We start from the raw sequence: 16,460 nt of genomic DNA, 5'->3' as shown, positions 1-16,460 counted from the left end.
GGACCATGATGGGGTCACGACAGCAGACAGACCGAGGAGGAGGTCAGGTGGGAGGTGTCGGAGCGCGCCGGAAACGCCGGCAGTGGCGCCGGGAAACTGTAGTATGGTCAGTTTAGGGGGCACGGGTAGCCCATGGCGTCAGTGCAATGGCCCTATTGTTAGTATGTTCAATGTTATATGTAGAAATTTTAGTTAGACGCATAGAATAGACACTTTTTACCATTGTTACCCTTTCTACTGTTCTTTACCATTGCAATTAGCCTACGGGCATGAATTTGCAAATAAAACATTATTATTATTATTATTATTATTGTATAAAGTGCTAGGGTACCTCATGGTCCCGGTGCAATGTTTTTTTTCTTCGTTTTTATGTTCAATATTAAAACAGTTTTAAAACCAACCAATGATGATGATGTTCAATATAAATGTCTAGGTACCTCAAGGCGCCGGTAAACCTATTGTTGATATGGTCAATATATAGCGCAAGGGTAGCCCATGGCACTGTGCAATTGCCCTATCGTTTGTATGGTTATCATAGCCGTATATAAGTATGGTCAATGGATATGGCACTCGGGAAAGCTGAAAGTAATCTTGAACCAGTTTAGCTCAATGAACTGTTGAGTTACTCTTCCACTGGTCGTGATAGAGGAGACAGATGCTATGCACAGCACTTACAAGTTCATTGTACCGGAGAAATTCCCCTAGCTCTTTTTGACCAACACAATGATCTTGGCTTAGCGTCCCGTCCTAGGACTGACACCCTTTGCACTGGCATTAGCGACAACAGCCGGGATTCGACCTTTTACTTCAGAGGCAGGGTCGCTAGCCGCTGGACCGTGCACGTGCACGCTACTATAAAGTGTAGCCCGCGGCGCCGGTGTAACGGCCCTATCGTCGGTATGTTCAACGTGAAGTAGATATAGGTCAGACTTGCCGTTAAGGAAGAATCACGGAGTTCAGTCAGAGGACACGGTGACATAACTCGCCTACTGCAGCAGTGATTCAAATATCCAGGCCCGTATTGCTGCAGCTGCAATGGCAAACGCAGACAGGCAGAATCTGGTCCAAAAGTTCAATATCTCCGTCAAACTGCATGTACATTTTTGTAACGATGGGATGCATTGTACGTCATCATTATCATCATCTGGTCAAGCTAGTGGCAAGAATGATACAATATATCATTTTGTATCATCATGATATCATTTGTTTTCATCATGATATCATTTATTATCATCATGATATTATTTGTATCATCATGATATCATTTGCATCATCATGGTGATATTATTTGTTACCATCATGATATCATTTGTTATCATCATGATATCATTTGTTATCATCATGATATCATTTATTATCATCATGATATCATATGTATTATCATGATATCATTTTGTATCATCATGATTATCATGGATCTAACCACAGGTTGTATTGTCCGCATTATATTTGCTTATCATTCTAATAGTCAACTTGATGCCAGAAGAATGTTGGAGTGTGTAATCCCTTTGAATATGAAGAGATTTTTTATCAGTTCGCCTGCTTACGTGGGAAACTATAGCTTTGGAAACCTCACGTTTGATATATGAATTAGTAGTGGGTCATTGTATCAGTTTTCTATGTGAATATGTACTTCTTTTTTAAGACAAAATAAGCCTGAAATAAAGTTGAAACAAATGTAACAACCAAGAAAGATTTAAGATGTCGGAAAAAAATGATCTAAATCAAACTTGGTTTCTAAAGAAATGAGAGTTTTATGGCTTTCAGAAGAAATTAATCAAATTAGTAAATGATTATCAATCTCCGGGAGGGTCAGTGAGAGGGCAGTGTGGTGGATGAAGACAGATCGTGGCGCTCAACCCGTGGGTTTGTGAATAATTAATAGCACAGAAGAGGGTAATGTTCGCTAGGGCAAATTACATATCTCTGTCTCTTACTGCATGTAGTTACAGTATGTACTTCGAAAGTACATGTTCATGACGTGCTACTTTGCAGCACGAAATTCTGTAAGGTTAAACTAAGGAGATTCTATGTTCATTTGTTTGTAAAATGAAAATGAAAATTATTATTTTTCTCCTCCCAGAAGACGATTTTAATTCCTAGTTGTGTTGAAAGTTGTGAAAACTTGAGTGCACCCCGTATATGTTTCTATATATATACACATGTATATGGTTCGATGATACGTTTATGAATTGATATTCTGGCATTGAAACTTCGTCTTTCACTGCTTCAAAAAAAAAAAAAAGCTAATGTTGTATTCCGAAGCAGTTATTATTAGAATAGTCACTTGCTCCACTCGTTATCATTGTTAACTTGCACTGTCTGTAGAGATTTCTATATACTGCTTCATATTGCAATTAGCCCTCGGGCAAGAACTTGCAAATAAAACTTGATTCATTTCTTATCTTATATCATGTACGCCGCATCTCGCCATTCCTCAGTAAAGATGACAGCGTCTGCCCCATATGTGGTAACGGTTACAACCAAGGGTGATATGATAGATAACATGAGTACAGTAATTTACCACATTTAACGCACTTATTAATACAAATAGCTCGCACGAACACCTGAAACTACATTACCATTGATCCAGCTTCCAATCGTTTACCTGACCCACATTTTTTTATCAAGATCGTATTTTTCATTGGTCGACTAGAGGCTATAGATAGATATCTGCCATAGCGACTGCATAAATTATGCTAATGAGGGGCATCCCCCGTTGACTTCGGTAACTCCCCTCCATGCACGATGTGTGAGGAAATGTAAACTGTGTCTTATAAAGTTTAATGACCCACTTAAGGTGATCTATCTGCCTCCTCTGTCGCTCGCCTGGTGTTTCCTAATGGCGCTCCGTCATTAGAGGGGAGAATTTAAGTGGATGATACGAGGTTAGAGAGGAACCAGATGAAACCGGTTGAGTTGATACTCCCGGCAGCGCTGTCGGCTGCTCGCCGCAGAAGAGTTAGACCGGTGTCACACGCTTCCTCGTCAGGAGGGGACGGCTTCGGTTCACCGGTGAGTCATTGTCATCCTTCAAGTCGTCGCCTTGCAAGAAATTTCGTAGGATTTATTCCGTTCACGTAGACGCGCGGCGTTCTTAAGGAAGACTTATGTCTTAGCCTTTAAGAGCGGCGTCTTATGAATTTCTCTTTGATGTGATTTAGCCGCACATGTTGGCACGTAAGCACATGGCAATAGCGATATCTTATCGGTACAAGCTAAAATCCCTCGGATCAATCACAAAGTGTGTTCTGTACTGCGTTCTGTTCTGTTCTTTTTCAGGTCTCCTTGGTGATGGTTTCCAGGGACGACGGCGGGGTGAAAAGGTCAGAGTGGCACGTGCGCGGGACCGGGAACCGGCGAATGGCGGAGACTGCCTCGCCATGGAGGAATAGCAGCAGCTCGCTCGGGATTAAGCCCCAAAAGTAATCTTGACTTTCGGTGAGAAGGGAAGGGATTGTGTAAGACATCTACAGACATGACCATCTCCTACAGCTTGAAGGTGTCTGAGGCCAGGTTGGGGGGATTCCCTAAGCTCCTGCTGCGATGGAAGGCGAGCATCTACAAGCTGCTGTACAAGGAGATGGCGATCTTCGTGTCTCTGTACAGCCTGCTCAGCGGCGTGTACCGGTTCGCGCTCACGGACGACCAGAAGAGAACGTTTGAGAAGATCACGATGTACTGCCATCAGTACTCTGACCTGATCCCGGTGTCGTTTGTTCTCGGGTTCTACGTGTCGATCATCTACGCGCGCTGGTGGCAGCAGTACATGAACCTGCCCTGGCCGGACCGGGTGTCGGCGCTGATCGGCTGCGCGGTGCACGGTCGGGACGAGCGCGGCCGCCTCATCCGCAGGACCATGGTCCGCTACCTCAACCTGTCCTCGGTCCTCATCCTCCGCAGCGTCAGCACCGTGGTGTACAAGAGGTTCCCTACCATGAACCATGTAGTGGATGCTGGTAAGTGACTGTTTATCATCTACTATCTATTGGTCTTGTGTATTATTGGTCAAAATGTTAGTCTCAACCTCCAAACCGTGGTCCACAAGAGCTTCACACTTTGGTGTACAAGAGCTTTCCCTAACGTTACCATGAACCATGTCGTGGACGCTGGTAAGTTACAGTTAATCTGTATTAGCTGTAATAGCTGTAACGACCGACATACATAGTCCTTTACACCATGATCTCCAAAAGATTCCCTACTATGAACCATGCCGTGGATGCTGGTAAGTTACTATATAATGGTGTCAAACGACTTATATACTAGTAGTCATCTACTTTTATACGGTGATGTACAAGAGGTTCTCTGCCATGAACCATGCCATGCCAGTAAGTTACTGTTCATCATCGATTGTTAAATCACTGTAATGGTTGTAACGTCTTAATGGTCTCAAACGACACGTGAAGTCGACTCCTCGACACCGCGGTGTGCAAGAGCTTCCATGCCATGTGGCGGGCGCCGGTAATACTAGTGCTTTATCGATTGTTAAAGCACTGTAAAGCCTATACCCTTGTGTGTCAATGGTCTAAACCAACATAGTATTACATAGTCCTATTCCTCTACACCGTGGTCTACATGAGATTTCCCACCATGGATGTACTTACTATTTCTTTTATAATCAGTTTCTGAACAGTGCAGGATGCGATTTGTGTTAGAACCGTACTATTGTGTATAAAAGCACCACATTTATATCATTGTAATACATGCCGGTAAGTTTTGAAAACAATGTGATCATCACCTTCTGTTTCTTCTCATGTGTCAGGCTCAACATGGCTGGTTATTCCTTCGAGAAAATTACATATTTTTTCCCTACTATTCATATGTATGTAAGGGATACTAGTAATATTTGTTTCCCCTTAATTATTCTTACCATTCCTGTTCGGCATGTTGGCGCAAATTGTCAGAAAGTACCGAAACAGTCGATCGGTATCTATTATGGATGATATGTTCCATGTGAATCATCTGCGAGACGACATGATTGCATTATCATCGGCCGTAATGTGATTTAACGTGCATTATTCCGCGGAGTTCTCACTATTACCGACCAAAGATGACATGCCGCACCGTTAGCTTTCCACATCTGTATGTGTACAACGTTACATGCACAGCAACATAGACTTGATACTCTGAACTATATCGGGGTGGACAATTAATTCCTTTTGCTTGTTTTCATAAATAGATGTTGAAGACGGGCACTACGTACGTGCGTTTGTCGCGTATCACTGATATGCTATGTAATGTACATAAAACTACCGCAAAATGAATATGCCTAATTGTTATGAAACTGTCGTAAACCGTCTTGTCGTAAAACGAGCACGTTTATCGCGCACAAGAGAGAGAGATAGACAGCAATTAGACGGCATGATAAATTCAAGGCTGAGGGTATTGGCAAGATGATCCTGTCAGCAGTAGAAATTTTTGCACTGCTGACAGGATGATCCTGTCAATAGCTATTTCCTAAATTCAACGGTATAACCTCAATTCAACGTAATTGCAGTATTCGTATCTATATAGCCGGTATAACCGCCCTTCGGCGCGGCAGCAGCCTCTGACCAGTTGCATAGCTATTTCTTTTCTTTCGAATTTCTTTCTTTCTTTTTGGACTGTACATGTCATATTCTATCCATGGTATGAACCAACCTCCTTGCATGAACTAACCACTCTGTGCCCCGCAGGTTTCATGTCCGTGGCCGAGCTGAAGGAGTACGAGAACGTGGACTCGCACCACAGCAAGTTCTGGGTCCCGCTCAACTGGTTCTGTAACCTAGCAACAGTGGCGCGTCAGGAGGGCCGCATCCGGGACGACTTCACATTCCAGGCCCTGATAGAGGTACGGGATTGGTTGATTGTAGTCACGTGTTTTGACAGCCGCCATGTTGGTTGGTTAAATTAACATTAATTTTGTAACCTAGCAAATGTGACTCGTCAGGAAAGGCGACATACCGACATTGATGGAGGTATGGGATTGGTTGATTGAGGTCACATGTATGTGACGTACTTTGGCAGCCGCTATTTTCGTTGGTTAAAGACGAATTTGTAACCTAGCAACCGAGGCACATGGGAGGGCAGTAGTAGGAACGACTGTACCTTCTAGCCATGGATAGAAAAACGTATGGCGTTGGGTGTTTGTAGACACGTGACGATGATGTAATGTGTTTCTTTCTCGAAATGTTGTTTGTTGATTAAAGACACCTAGCAGATGTGGCACGACAGAGGGAAATTTGATATAGTGATAATCAACAACAATTGCATGTTAATGTCTCAGGAGGAGAACAAGATGCGGCATTGTCTGGGGATGCTGTACAGCTATGACTGGATCAGCGTGCCGCTAGTCTACACACAGGTATGCAAATCATACACACATAACAACCACCTACCCGGCTGGAAACGTTCACGTTGCCTTGCATAAAGGAAGGCATATCTTTAAACGAAAAATCTAGAGGGCTTTTGAAGTGATGCCTATACTAGTACTGTTTCATCATCCGCTCCTCTCCAAATCGAACCTGTCGAATAGAGCTGGTTTATCTGATTTGTCTAACCTATACAATCTTTCATAACATAAGCAATTTTAAAATACCTTGATGTATCCTAAAACTGGGTAGAGATACGCGTCCCCTTCCCCTAGGTAGTGCCAGTAGCGGTGTCCACACAACTCCTTTCGAGTGGCTGTCAACACTATTGATGCCCTCGTAACCCCCTTCCATACCCGAAGTTGTGACAATATTGATTTTCACATAACCCCCTTTCATACCCCTAAGCTGTGATACTATTGGTGTTCACATAACCCCCTCCACGCCCCCAGGTGGTGACGGTTGCCGTCTACACGTTTTTCCTGTCGTGCCTGATGGGGCGGCAGTACCTGGACCCGTCGCAAGGGTACGAGTCGCACGAAGTGGATCTGTACATCCCGGCATTCACCATACTGCAGATGTTCTTCTATATGGGATGGCTCAAGGTGGGTCGGTTAAAGGGTCATGTGGGGTTAGGGGTTAAGGGTTATGTGGAGTTAGGGGTTAGGGGTTAGGACCCAGCTCAAGGTGGGTCTGTTAAAGGGTCATGTGGGGTTAGGGGTTAGGACCCAGCTTGAGGTGGGTTTGTTAGAGGGTATTGGGTGGGGACCTGACCCAGGGATGGCTCAACGTGGGTTTGTGAGAGGGGTGGATGATGGGTTAGGACCAGACCCAGGGATGGGTCTAGCAGGTGTGTACGGTTTACATGTTAGAGTAAGGATGGCTGATTAATGTTAAGACCCTCTAACCTTCAACATACTGCAGATGTTCTTCTATATGGGATGGCTCAAGGTAGGACTGAGTAAAAGTTTAGATGTTAGAGTAAGGATAACCTTAGCTTGAAAGTTCATCTGTGTTGGTAGAAGTCATTCTGAAACAAGTCTTAACTGTAATTGCTAACACACAAAAATTGGACTTACCCAAATTTTAGACTGTACAACACCAGTCTTCCTTGACTAATATGTTTCGGTAAGGATAACCTATTAACATATCAGAGTTACGACCATTCACGAGTACAGGGGGTTGACTTGAACGTCATACTACAGATGTTCTTCTATATGGGGTGGCTCAAGGTGCGTTTATTGTCGTTTGGGAAAATTCATGCCCAACTAGACAAGGGATCTATCGCATAACAAACCCTGTGTTTGACATGTGCAATTTGAAGCTTGGGGGTACCCTCTATTGGATCTTGATTGCACTGCAGTTTCAAGGGAAACGGCTTAGAATTTGATAGTCTTAGAATAAAGTCTTTTTTCTTTACGCAATGTAAAGACAACATCTTCGGCAGACGCCCTGAGGATGTCTGCTTGTTGGCACAGTACATGACTGATGTGGAGGACGTTCCTGCCCATTCAAGCAACTTCATTCCATTCACATGTTTATATGCGTTCGTTTATGTTCCAGGTCGCCGAGCAGCTGATCAACCCGTTCGGCCAGGACGATGACGACTTCGAGGGGAACTGGTGCATCGACAGGAACTTACAGGTGAATGTTTCCATCAATGAACAACTAAATCAATGATCAATCAATACATCCGGGTCATTCGAGGGCATCAATTGCTGATGCGTGGCGGCTGAAGACTTCTCTCCGGGACGTTTCGGCACAATACCTCAAGTTGGTTCTGCTGACCCCTAACTATCTAAGACTTTTGAAGACCTGGTCCTCCCACCGTCTCAGGAACGTCCTCTAAGGCGCTTCCACTTTTGATCTGATTTTTTGCCCCGCGACTATTTCACAGTTTAGCAATCCGGTTTCTTTGCCATAGGGTAGAACCCCAGTTGATCAGTTAATCTTTAGTCTTACTAACAGATTTTAGAAAATAATAATTCCCCCCCCCCCCTTCAGACTTCGCACCGGGCGTAGATCAAAGTAGTAGATGACCTGTTTACTGCTCACCAAGTTGTTTATTGTTGTTGTTTAATGCTGTTATCTATTGTTTACGACAGATCTCGTACCTGGCTGTTGACGACATGTACCTGTCCCACCCTCCCCTGGAGAAGGATATCTACTGGAACCAGCCGGACCCGGACCTGCCCTACACACAGGCGGCCCTCAGCAGCAGGACCACGTCTTTCCTGGGCTCCACGTTTGAGCTACGGTGAGATCTGAAATATGGCTAAATTGTCTGTGTTAAAGAATATGCTCATTGTTAAATATCGGACCAAAGCTCTAAATGTGAATGTACCAAATGTTTCATTTTCTACAAATGTTGCTTGCATACAGGTTGCAGGGAGCGTTCACTTTGACAAAACACATCTTACACACAATCAAACTCTACTTCTTGGAAGCTTTTGATACTATCAGTGTCTATCTCACACCCAAGATTCAAGGTCTAGTTCAACCTGTTAATTTGCTTTTTCATTATTCATTGTCAAATATAGTGGTTGCTACTATCCAGCGTTGCTCCGATGGTTATGTTCTCTTTCCCTTCCCTTCAGGCTGAACAAAGACGACATGGAGTTTAAGCGCATGCCCCCGCTACAGGAGGAGTGTCCGCGCTCAGGCAACTCCATCAAGCGGCGCTCCGCCAACTTCACCCGCGCCTTCATCGACAGCATCCTCTCCCGCAGCGGCTCCACCGTGTCCCTCAAGAGCTCCGCGGCGGGCACCCCGACCACCCACTCCGCCAACAACACCCTGAAGAAGACGTTCTCGCCCCGTAAGCACGCCCACACCGGCGACAGCTACACCGAGCTGCGCGCGCTCGGCATCATGCACAAGACGGACTCGCAGGAGTCTCTCGTGTCGCCTGATTGCGGGGAGAGTGGGGAGGGGGGCGACAGTCTGCCCACACGATCCCCCTCGGGGAGGGACAGCCACTTTTCCATCCCCATCAGTCCAAGACCAAACCACGACGTCACAAAAGACCACACGGAGGAGGGTAGTAACACAATACAAGAGAAAACGCCAGCTTCTGCCGTAGAGCATCTGGGAGTTCCACCGCCTCTTCGCCAGCTCAGGAAGATGTCAAAGTCGGTCTCTCACCTGGTGGACCCCCCACGCTACCCGACTGAGGCTAAGCGCGGCTACAGACGTTCCAGCGACAACATCGCGTCCATGGCCAACTCGGGGCAGTTCAGAGGCACGACGACGTCTTCCGACTACTTCTCAAACGACAAGATCTCAGCGAGCGCAAAAGATGCTGTTTTCCATCCGGCGGTTCCCCATGACAAGGCTGCGGGTAGGTTGGCAGGTAGACTGACTGCCGTGAGCAGTTCCCCCGTGGAAGGCAAGCCTGAGACCGCCCGGGTGACGCCGTACAGGGCCAGGAAACCGTCGGGCCCGACTTCCACCCGGCCGAAGGGCGTGAAGTGGTTTGTATACAATGAGGACAGCGACCCGGGTCAGTTGAGCAGCGACAGCGGGCAGGGATCGGTGAAGAGTCTGCGGGACTTGTGTCTACAGATCGAGCCTCCGCCTGGCAGGGTTCACGCCACGGACACGCCTGTGAAGACTAACGTTTTCAGTAAAGATACTAAAAATGCGGAGATTGCTAAGGTAGAGATCCAACTTCCAAGACTAACGTCTGTATGAGGAGAAATGGAAATCAATTTGGACTCAGGGAAACAAACAAAGCATGGTCATTATTACATACACACAGACTGGCTGAATAAAATGTCAAAGATAACCTGCCTCCGCTAAACCTTTTGGCCAATTAAAACTAGCTGTTCCGAGAAGCAACCCAATTGGTAACGACATGAGCGTGAACTCAAGCTGTGCACTAAGATACAAATCTGATATTTATGTGATGCTGCATGGCTATTACTGAAAAGCTTTGTACGATTGACAAGCTGTACATATGTGTCAATGTGATCTATGCATTCTGCAGTATAGTAGAATTAACACTGGATTTTCATACAACATTTAACAAGAGATATGAACATGTTTGTCCTTGCAAGTTAGCTGTATAGATTATCAAGATTTGCAAGTATGTAAACTGGTAGAAGTAGAAGTGGGAAACTTTGTGACTATCCGCAAACCTTTGGGAATTGCCCTATTATCAATCCACGCCGAGGAACAAGCTATCGAGGCATCGAGGCTTTGAATTGAATCTAAAGATGGATAATTACAAACACGTTTACATGTAAATGTACAAACTTTGTCATTTTGGATAAACCTCCTGAAGAAACCGTGTTTTTTATAGAAAAACATCATTAAAACGCACAAACAACGTACACAAGACTTGTCTTTGAGGTTTAAATTCTATGGTATCATTCTACTGTTGAGAAATTTAGAGCATGAGATACGTCCTGATAATATATTTGCCAAAAAAGTGAAATGAAATCACAGACATATTTAAGTGACTTGAGCTAAATGAGGAAAAACGTACAGACCATATTCCGGATGACGGAGTTATAGGTAACGCAGAGGGCAAGAGACACGTCAACATGTTGCTATGACAACGCGTATGTGGCACAGGCGTAGTGTGTCAAGTCCGGTGTAGGTTCTCATGGCAATGACTGCTCCCCCTTCCGTATTACCCGAAGTTCCCTGTTTTTACAGCATGCAAAGGAATCCGAAATATGGGATCCGGAAATCGATCCAACTCAAACTGTCGTTGAGCAGCTTGAACAACGCCTACATGTAAACACATATCAGTGGGGAGGGGGGTGACTACAGGGTGTTTCATCATGATTGATGATCTACTGAATTGACGTTTGACTTTTCATGACAGGCAAAAGCACAGACACACACACATGCAGCAGACTGTTTAATAGCAGTATTGTCTCGGTTACTGAGGCGGTGGTACAGTGTGTGTCTCTTTTTACACCAGTTGCCTGTGATATTTGAACATTTTGTAATTACCAATGACATGATTATTGTAAACAATTTTGTCAGTAGTGGCGCTAGCCTGACGGAATGAGTGTCTGCTCTGTAAGTGTGCCAGGGTTCATGACGCAGAAGCGGTTATGGGCGTGCCGCGGAGCCTTGTTTTGACTAAATATCACAAAGTTGTACTTTATTCCTTTCCTCTCACCAATAGTAAGAAAGGTGTCAGACGTAATCCGGTGTGTTGCTCTCTTGCCGACGGATTGACTCTCATGATATTTGAGGAACATTCATTGAAGATGCCAGATCAAGTGCGGTTATCAAATACAAGCATCAAAGAGTAGAGAAAGTCAAATCATTTCGAACGTGAATCTAAATCCGACGATAATCGCGGGCAAAGATGGAGTTTTTAGAGATTGGAGGATGGGGAGGGGGGCGTTACCTTTGATCTTTCCTTTCTGATGCAAGATAGAAATAGGTCTGACCTCTAGAGACCACCTTGTCGGTAGACAATAGGGGTGTTACGTCAGAAGGAGGGTCAGCTGACAACGGTCATGTTGTTTGTAGTTTGATTTTGAGTTCAATTTTGTAATTGAGGATCTTTCATCGAAGATGCCAGATTAAGTGCGAGCATTAAAGACTAGGGACATTCAAATCATTTCGTACGTGAGTCTGAATCCGCCGATAATCACGAACAAAGATGGAGTTTTAGAGATTGGAGGATGGGGAGGGGGACGTTACCTTTGATCTTTACTTTCTGGTGCCAGACAGAAATAGGTCAGACCTCCAGAGACGACTTTGTCATTATCGGTAGACAATAAGAGTGATACGTCATTAGGAAGTGCCAACTAACTACGTCACTGCTGTTTGCCGTTTGACCAGTTTGAATTCAGCTCAGAAACTGAAGTCCTACAACAATAGTACTAGATTGCCAGATGGATTATTTGCTTCAATTCATGGCTATTAACTGTATATTTGGTTCAATTACTTGTTATGTTACAGTGGCCCTGTTCACTTCAGACAAATTGTGTAATGGGGCTTTCAGTGCTTCGTGTTAGCCTTAGGGAGGCACCTGGTTAAATGATCAATTATGGCCATTATAATTATCATGCATCTATCAATATCAATTGTCACCTTAGTTCCTGTTATCTGCTTTAGTTAAAAAACTGAATTATTTTTTTAATCTGATTTTTATCGAATTGGATTGAACAACAGATGACAAAACGCCGTCAGCTGACCGCTGTTAGGGATTTAGTACGAATTCTTCGCCAAGAAAACTGGTATCGAGTCAAATTCACGATTTATTCTTTGCCTGTCATAACTACTACAGCACGCAAATAACACAAATAGTCGATTTAAGTTTAAGATAATCAAGATAAACCATTGAAACCACGTTTCAAAGTGATGGCTTACACAATACGAACACTTTTTATTCTTACTTAGATTGATGATGCTAGTTACGTTTGGAAAGAAATCTATTCGTTGGAAGATCCGAACAATGGTCTACAGTGGTTTTATAGTGACCAGTGCAACTTAACTTGTCAAGTGTAAAGATGTATCAAAGTTGTTTTGCTTGTTCCGACCCAGCTACCTGTGATTCGATGGTGGTGACGCGAGTTCTTTTTTTGTCTCAGAATCTACCTTTAAGTCCAAGGAGGGGTGATATTCCTGTTCGGGAAATTTTCTTTCATAAGGATTCAAGTCAAATCATTTTATGTGAAGCAGATTCTGACAACAACCGACAGGTAAGGACGTGCGTCTCATCGGAGTGATTATCCCAGAATGTTCACTGACCGATCACAAACAACGATTTTGATTTACCCCTTTTTTTTGTGAGTGGTTGATCAACCATAACAAGCTCTGTGCTATTGGTCGATGGTGACGTTGATTCTATTTATGGCCCAGACTCTGAATTCCAAGTTTGACTGAGGGGTTCAGACTCCGCCAAGGACATTGTATTTTGAAAGAATGTAAAGAAATGTTCAAAATAAAGTTTACTGGAAACTACACGTCGGAAGAGAACTTAACATTTGTTTCAGGTTACATATTAATTAGACGTTGTAGTTGACCAATTGACCAATCAGCCGGAAAAATAATTTCTATTCACCCCTTATCATAATAATGAGATGATCCACTTCGTACACGTCACAGTAATTAAAGCTGAGTCTTAAGGAGGAAACGAAGTCTGCAGAAGTCAGTCTGCGGCAGAATGGCGGGGAGACTTCTGTGTGTTCTCGTGCTACTGTTGGTGGTGGCGGTGTGCATCCGGGCCCAAATATGGCACAGCCACGGAAAACCACCCGGAACTTGGATCAAGTAAGTGTTGTGATTGTTGTGATGCTGTATAATTTAAAAAAAAGCAAAGAAACAGAAGATTTAACTCGGGGAGATTTCGTCGTGATTGTTATTTCCTCAATATATCTTATCGTGAACTTATCGCTAGACATCTTCCCTCTCCACCTGGCCTTTGTATAGACATTGCACACGATCTCGTGTAAGCGCTATTTTGCGCGGCTGAAGTATTTATACGGTGCGTAGTTCGGCCCCGGACAGAGTTTTGGGGGTAACGCCCTCAGATCAGAACGGGTTCCCACACGCGTCACGGCGCGGCCGGTCCCCGTAGACCTGTCCACCGCAGGCATGGTCGGGCATTTCGGGGAGAAGCTTTCTGTCAAAATTCATTTCTACGACAGTAAAGATGAGTCTTATCCTCAGAAACCCATCATATACAGTACATAGCCATTTGACCAATTTTCAGGTCTTCCCTAATTTTCAAGCGACTATGATCTACATATCCTAACGTTAAGAAGTCTTTGTGACGCTCAGGTACAGACCATCTTCAGCCATTCTAAACCCTTAGCACTGACTGGTAAGACCACAATACATGTATATCCTTTCGAATTCTTTGATGATGAAGATATTCACGCACTTCTCATTTCGTACCTTTATTGAGTGGTAACAGTATAAAGTACACTTTGAGTTTTGTATTTATCTCCCTCTCCGATGCAGATAGCATCCACTTTAATGACAATATATGTATACTGCATCTAAAATGTCTTGAAGTTGATGTTGAGACTATGATTTGTTGCTGTGTGCATCCAGTTGTAGTTGATTGGACTGGAACCGAACAATGTTTTATTTTTTTCTGCACGTAGATCATTACTGCCAGACGCCTCGGGAAACAAAACTATTACCGATTGTACATTTGGGTGACCTGGCACAGCTAATCACTACGCCTCTGTTCATAGGGTGACATAGAAATATATACAGTGATGGTAAAATACTGCCTGGAGCTGATAACGTCATGCGTATTTGCCGAAATAGAATTCTAAAAAAATACATGATATCGGAATTACATTTGAACAAGATCAGAGTCCTTATCATACAGAACTTCTGGCATGATGTCGAGATGATGTGGAATATTGTGGGAACATTTTTTAAGAGATTTGTTACCCTCTTCACAGGACAGCGATGGCCCCCTGGACAGGTAAAGAAGGAACAAGGTGGTTTGGTGTAGCAGCAAACGGCGAGCTTTGGGAGCGGTAAGGAGATAGTTTGTTTGTTTAAATCCTTTTCTGAACGGACTCTCATATTTGTTGGCTAAATAAAGGTCGAGTTTTTTTTTACTTAAACTTGCCTATAGCTATGGGCTTCCTTTTCTATTGTACTTTTAGAGTTTTCGTGCAATGTAATGATTTTTGTATTATTTCACCAAAGCATTGATGTAAGAATCCCATAGGATTTTGAGATCAAAAGAAAATAGATTGCTTGTGTATATACATTTTTCATCTTTGATATCAGGATCCATCTCAACAACGGCAACGGCAACTGGGTATGGACGGGGATGGGAAAACCTGCCTGGAATATGCCCTTTAACTCAGGTAAGGAACGAAGGTTGTTAAAGCCTCCTGTTAGTCCTCTTGGTTGAAAGTAGAAACAATCCTATTTTCTTGCCTTTCAACATGTAATCCAATTTCTGTTTTGTGTGTTGTATGTATGCAGCAGATATGAAAGGTTATGGCATTATTAGTCACAAATCCGCTAACATCAGAAAATGAAAATGCCTTCCTGGCAGGGAGTACAAAGTGGAAAGAAAAACTTGCTTAGTTCCAAGGAAATATAAAACACATCTGTTTTACGATTCAATACGAGTCACAGGTCGCGTCCTTATGCAACCAACTACCCCCCCACCCCCACCCCCTCTGGACCCGCGGCACGCTGGCGGCGTCGCTGTGGCCGATCGAATTGACAAAGAACTCAACGAATTTCATGAACAAAAAAGGAATCTTTTAAAGCCTTGTGCGCTTTTGTATTGTCTTTTTGGTCATACTTCTACGTTTTGAATGATATTCCCATTATAAAGTCAAGGTTAACGCCAATCCAGTTCAGAACGCAGCGACGCCGCTAGCGTACCGCGGGTCCCGAAAGTGTGTGTGTGGGGGGGGGGGGTGCTTTAGTGACTGTTCCAAAAGGACAATCTCAACCTACGAGTACATTCAAAGATCTGCCTCAAGTCATCAGAATCTTAGTTGCAACACATCAATAACAGCGAAAGACTTTGTCCAGTCTCAATCAGGTCATTTAACAATGATTATTGATTATTGATTAGTAGGTAACGTTTCACAATTTCTCCGCAATTCTTTACCATTCTACAGAGCCGTGTATGTTTGAAAACCACGGTAAGAAACTTTTGACGTCGAGTACTGGTTACCTGTGGGAGCATTACTGGTGGCCACCGTGGCCGCAAGGCGCCTGGACCTACGGACATCACGGACGACCTTACCCCAGTGAGTATAATATATAGTAAGCCACAGAGGCAACATTATATATCTGACCTGAATTCTATATCAAGTAATGTACCCATCTTTTACACTTGGGTTTTTCCCAAGGGCACAAGATCGGTGGCGTCAGGGGATTCGAACCCGGGTTCTGAGTCGAAAATCCTGCCACACGACCCCACCACAGTGATATTAAGATAGTAATAACAACTTTAAGGTAAAAGTGAATATCAATATATGTACAGACGAACTGGTGACAACCTATCATTTACTATGATCAACTTTGCCGGTACGTATTCTTGTATGATTGGCTGATATTAAAGCTGTACTCTTGTGAACTGTTTCCGCCAGGTGTTGCCGTATCCGGCTGTTCCTCTGTGAGGAAACACAATCTTAAGGCGAG

At 43.9% G+C, this 16,460-nt stretch overlaps 1 protein-coding gene and 1 long non-coding RNA gene across 2 annotated transcripts; both read left to right on the top strand.

Annotated features, from left to right (window-relative positions):
* Positions 1-3,477: 3,477 nt before the first annotated feature.
* Positions 3,478-10,534, top strand: LOC136423658 (bestrophin-4-like). Its single transcript, XM_066411918.1, has 7 exons — positions 3,478-3,959; positions 5,676-5,830; positions 6,266-6,343; positions 6,803-6,955; positions 7,914-7,994; positions 8,456-8,607; positions 8,948-10,534. The coding sequence occupies exons 1-7, from the start codon at positions 3,479-3,481 to the stop codon at positions 10,041-10,043; spliced, it is 2,196 nt and encodes a 731-aa protein (XP_066268015.1). The 5' UTR covers position 3,478; the 3' UTR covers positions 10,044-10,534.
* Positions 10,535-14,737: 4,203 nt separating this feature from the next.
* Positions 14,738-16,033, top strand: LOC136422871 (uncharacterized). The gene is made up of 3 exons (XR_010753679.1): positions 14,738-14,821; positions 15,081-15,160; positions 15,935-16,033. It is a non-coding gene; the product is annotated as an uncharacterized lncRNA (long non-coding RNA).
* Positions 16,034-16,460: the final 427 nt, after the last annotated feature.

The sequence above is a fragment of the Branchiostoma lanceolatum genome, chromosome 17, assembly GCF_035083965.1.
Source record: "Branchiostoma lanceolatum isolate klBraLanc5 chromosome 17, klBraLanc5.hap2, whole genome shotgun sequence".
NCBI classification, from domain to species: Eukaryota; Metazoa; Chordata; class Leptocardii; order Amphioxiformes; family Branchiostomatidae; genus Branchiostoma; species Branchiostoma lanceolatum.
Note: the sequence above shows the minus strand (reverse complement) of the source record. Positions and strands in the feature narration are given on the sequence as shown.

Excerpts from the sequence above, each read along its gene's own strand:
- LOC136423658 (XM_066411918.1), top strand. The coding sequence starts at position 3,479 with ATGACCATCTCCTACAGCTTGAAGGTGTCTGAGGCCAGGTTGGGGGGA. Across the intron at positions 7,995-8,455 it reads GCATCGACAGGAACTTACAG|ATCTCGTACCTGGCTGTTGA; the intron begins GTGAATGTTTCC and ends TGTTTACGACAG. Across the intron at positions 8,608-8,947 it reads GGCTCCACGTTTGAGCTACG|GCTGAACAAAGACGACATGG; the intron begins GTGAGATCTGAA and ends CCTTCCCTTCAG.